The 3179-nt window shown below is 37.8% G+C and overlaps 1 protein-coding gene across 1 annotated transcript; it reads left to right on the top strand.

Annotated features, from left to right (window-relative positions):
• On the top strand, window positions 250-2925 carry LOC104738648 (1-aminocyclopropane-1-carboxylate synthase 2-like). Its single transcript, XM_010458817.2, has 4 exons — window positions 250-516; window positions 655-786; window positions 1084-1244; window positions 1522-2925. The coding sequence occupies exons 1-4, from the start codon at window positions 346-348 to the stop codon at window positions 2549-2551; spliced, it is 1494 nt and encodes a 497-aa protein (XP_010457119.1). The 5' UTR covers window positions 250-345; the 3' UTR covers window positions 2552-2925.

Here is a 3179-nt window from a genome sequence, read left to right as displayed (position 1 = left end):
TTATCTTTAATACAATGGATATTGATGCTAGCAAAAAACACAACCACCTTAATTTATCGCAACAAAAATTACGTTTTGAAATATATTGTTTTGGGTGGAGAAAATTCCTTGGTTTGCTTGTTCCTTTTCGGTTGTTTCATCAAATCCTAACTCTCTTTTCTTGGGACCCCACATCAGCTTTATGTTGTCTGTCCCCTCCATGTTTCTATTTCACCTCCTATATAAAACCAAACACTCATACGTTAATATTAGTACATACCACAAAAACTTGTCATAAGAACAATATTGATACCCCAAAAACAAAAAAAAAACTAGCTACAAAAGAAGTGAATATTCAAACAGTAAATGGGTCTTCCAGGGAGTAATAGCGGTGCGGTTCTTTCGAAAATAGCTACAAACAATCAACACGGCGAGAACTCTGAGTACTTCGATGGATGGAAAGCATATGACAAAGATCCTTTTCATCTTTCTCATAATCCCCATGGTATTATCCAAATGGGTCTTGCAGAGAATCAGGTATATATTCTAGAATAATTCAATATAATATTGCATATATGTTGTTTTGCAATTTCATCCGTGTATTAGCTAGCTAGCGTGAACACGTATATACAACATCAAATATATATAACACATTTTTTTCTAAACATTTTACAGCTTTGCTTAGATTTAATAAAAGATTGGATCAAAGAGAACCCAGAAGCTTCTATTTGCACTCTTGAAGGTGTTCATCAGTTTAGCGACATCGCCAATTTCCAAGACTATCACGGCCTTAAAAAGTTCAGACAGGTATAAATCACTCATTTAATCTAGATATCTTGTAATCAGGTTCAGGTTTACGTTAATATACGCACTACGGAAGTAATACGCAGATTTAGATTATAGTATAAATATTGATCTAAAATGACATGACCAGTACAAATCAGTTTAACCAGTATGGACACTTCTAGCTACATAGTAAGTTAACATCTACATATATCAGAAGAAATGGAATGAATAAGAAAACAAATTTAATTAGTCGTGCTACATTTTGGAATTTTTTTTTAACTTATAAATTTATCCCGGATGGAAATTTTGGTATTGAAGGCAATTGCACATTTCATGGGAAAAGCTAGAGGTGGAAGAGCGACGTTTGATCCAGAGAGGGTGGTTATGAGTGGCGGTGCCACCGGAGCAAATGAGACAATTATGTTCTGCCTCGCCGATCCCGGCGACGTCTTCCTCATTCCCTCTCCTTACTATGCCGCGTAAGCATTTTCATATTTTCTCATAATCACATTTAAAAAAAATAGTAATATGATAATGGATAATGGTTAGGAGAAATTTCATTAATGTTGCTTTCACATACTTTGTTGGGTTAACAAATTCTAAATCGAAATGAGTTAATATATTAGTATAAATTGACTCTTTCGCCAACTTTATCACACGTGTAAGTATATCAAATTATCAAATTCAATTGCGGTTTAGATTCGTTCAACGAGTGGCTCATACGTGTGGTAATTAATTATTTAATCCTTTTTGCAGATTTGATAGAGACTTGAGGTGGCGTACAGGTGTCGAGATAATCCCGGTTCCTTGTTCAAGCTCCAACAATTTCAGATTAACCGTTGAGGCCGTGGGATGGGCTTATAAAAAAGCCCAAGAGGCCGATAAAAAAGTCAAAGGCCTGATTTTGACCAATCCATCAAACCCGCTCGGTACGATGTTGGATAAGGACACACTCAAGGATCTAGTCCGGTTCGTCACGAAGAAGAACATTCACCTAGTCGTCGACGAGGTCTACGCCGCCACAGTCTTCAGCGGAGATGATTTCGTTAGCGTTGCTGAGGTGGTCAACGACGTGGACAGCTATGAAGTCAACGTTGACTTGATTCACATTGTTTATAGTCTTTCTAAAGACATGGGACTCCCTGGTTTTAGAGTCGGTATAGTCTATTCTTACAACGACTCCGTCGTTTCTTGTGCCAGGAAAATGTCGAGTTTCGGGCTAGTTTCGTCTCAGACACAACTCATGCTCGCTTCGATGTTGTCAGATGAACGGTTTGTGGAGAATTTCCTTATGGAAAACTCGAAAAGGTTAGGGATAAGGCATGAAGTTTTTACCACAGGGCTCAAGAAAGCAGATATTACTTGCTTGACAAGCAGCGGAGGTTTATTTGTGTGGATGGATTTGAGACATCTATTGAGAGATCGTAACTCGTTTGAATCTGAGATTGAGCTTTGGCGTATAATCATCCACAAAGTTAAGCTCAATGTATCTCCAGGCTCTTCCTTCCATTGCACGGAACCTGGATGGTTTAGGGTTTGCTTTGCCAACATGGACGATGATACTCTCCATGTGGCGCTTCGGCGGATCCAAGATTTCGTGTCTAAGAACAGCAACAACAAGATCGTTGAGAAAGCAACGGACAAGGATCAAGTAATCCAGAACAACAATGCTAAAAAGCAGAAATGGAGGCAGAGCAATCTCCGATTAAGTTTCCGAAGACTATATGAGGATGGCCTCTCGTCTCCAGGGATAATGTCACCACATTCACCTCTTCTCCGAGCATGAAATCATAATAACGCCTGAGAGATCGGATCAACTCGTCCTCCTCTCACTCCAAGTGTTAATTCATCTTTAATTAGTAAGTGAAATGTTTTTTTTTCTTTGTTGTAAGATTGGGAATAATTCCACTTCGATGGCGATGCTAGGGTTGTTTTTGACTGCCAGATTTTTCTCCTGGGGTCAAATGGTAACTTTTAAGATTTGTGTGTTTAATTCTGTTCTTTTTCCCCCGCTTAGGATTTAATCGATAGATTCTCCTAGTGGTGCTGGTGTGTAGCAACTTAACCTTTTGGGATCTCTTATTTATCTTTTTGTGTGTAATAAAATGAAACGTTATCTTTTGATGATAATTTATAATTGAATCACTAGTGTGTTTATTAGTTGGGGAGGTTGATATCTATCTACGTAATGGAGAATTTGTTAAGCTAAATTATTCGATTATTCTAGAACCACATTTTGTTGTTCGCCCAATACGTCACACGTGCATGCCACCGTGCCTATCATTTTCTGAAATAATAATATGGATTAAACCGAACATTCTACAGAGATATGGTTAATTTATTCATTTTTTTTTTGGAATTTGCCTTAATAATATGGTGGGTGATGAAAAAGTCATCAGCATTTTAGCTGCACC

This window comes from Camelina sativa, chromosome 14 (assembly GCF_000633955.1).
Source record: "Camelina sativa cultivar DH55 chromosome 14, Cs, whole genome shotgun sequence".
Classification (NCBI taxonomy): domain Eukaryota; kingdom Viridiplantae; phylum Streptophyta; class Magnoliopsida; order Brassicales; family Brassicaceae; genus Camelina; species Camelina sativa.
The sequence above is the reverse complement of the archived record's forward strand: the minus strand, read 5'-3'. Positions and strand labels throughout refer to the sequence as shown.

Coding starts and splice junctions, on each gene's coding strand:
- LOC104738648 (XM_010458817.2), top strand. CDS start 346: ATGGGTCTTCCAGGGAGTAATAGCGGTGCGGTTCTTTCGAAAATAGCT. Junction 517..654: donor TGGGTCTTGCAGAGAATCAG/GTATATATTCTA, acceptor AACATTTTACAG/CTTTGCTTAGATTTAATAAA. Junction 787..1,083: donor GCCTTAAAAAGTTCAGACAG/GTATAAATCACT, acceptor TTGGTATTGAAG/GCAATTGCACATTTCATGGG.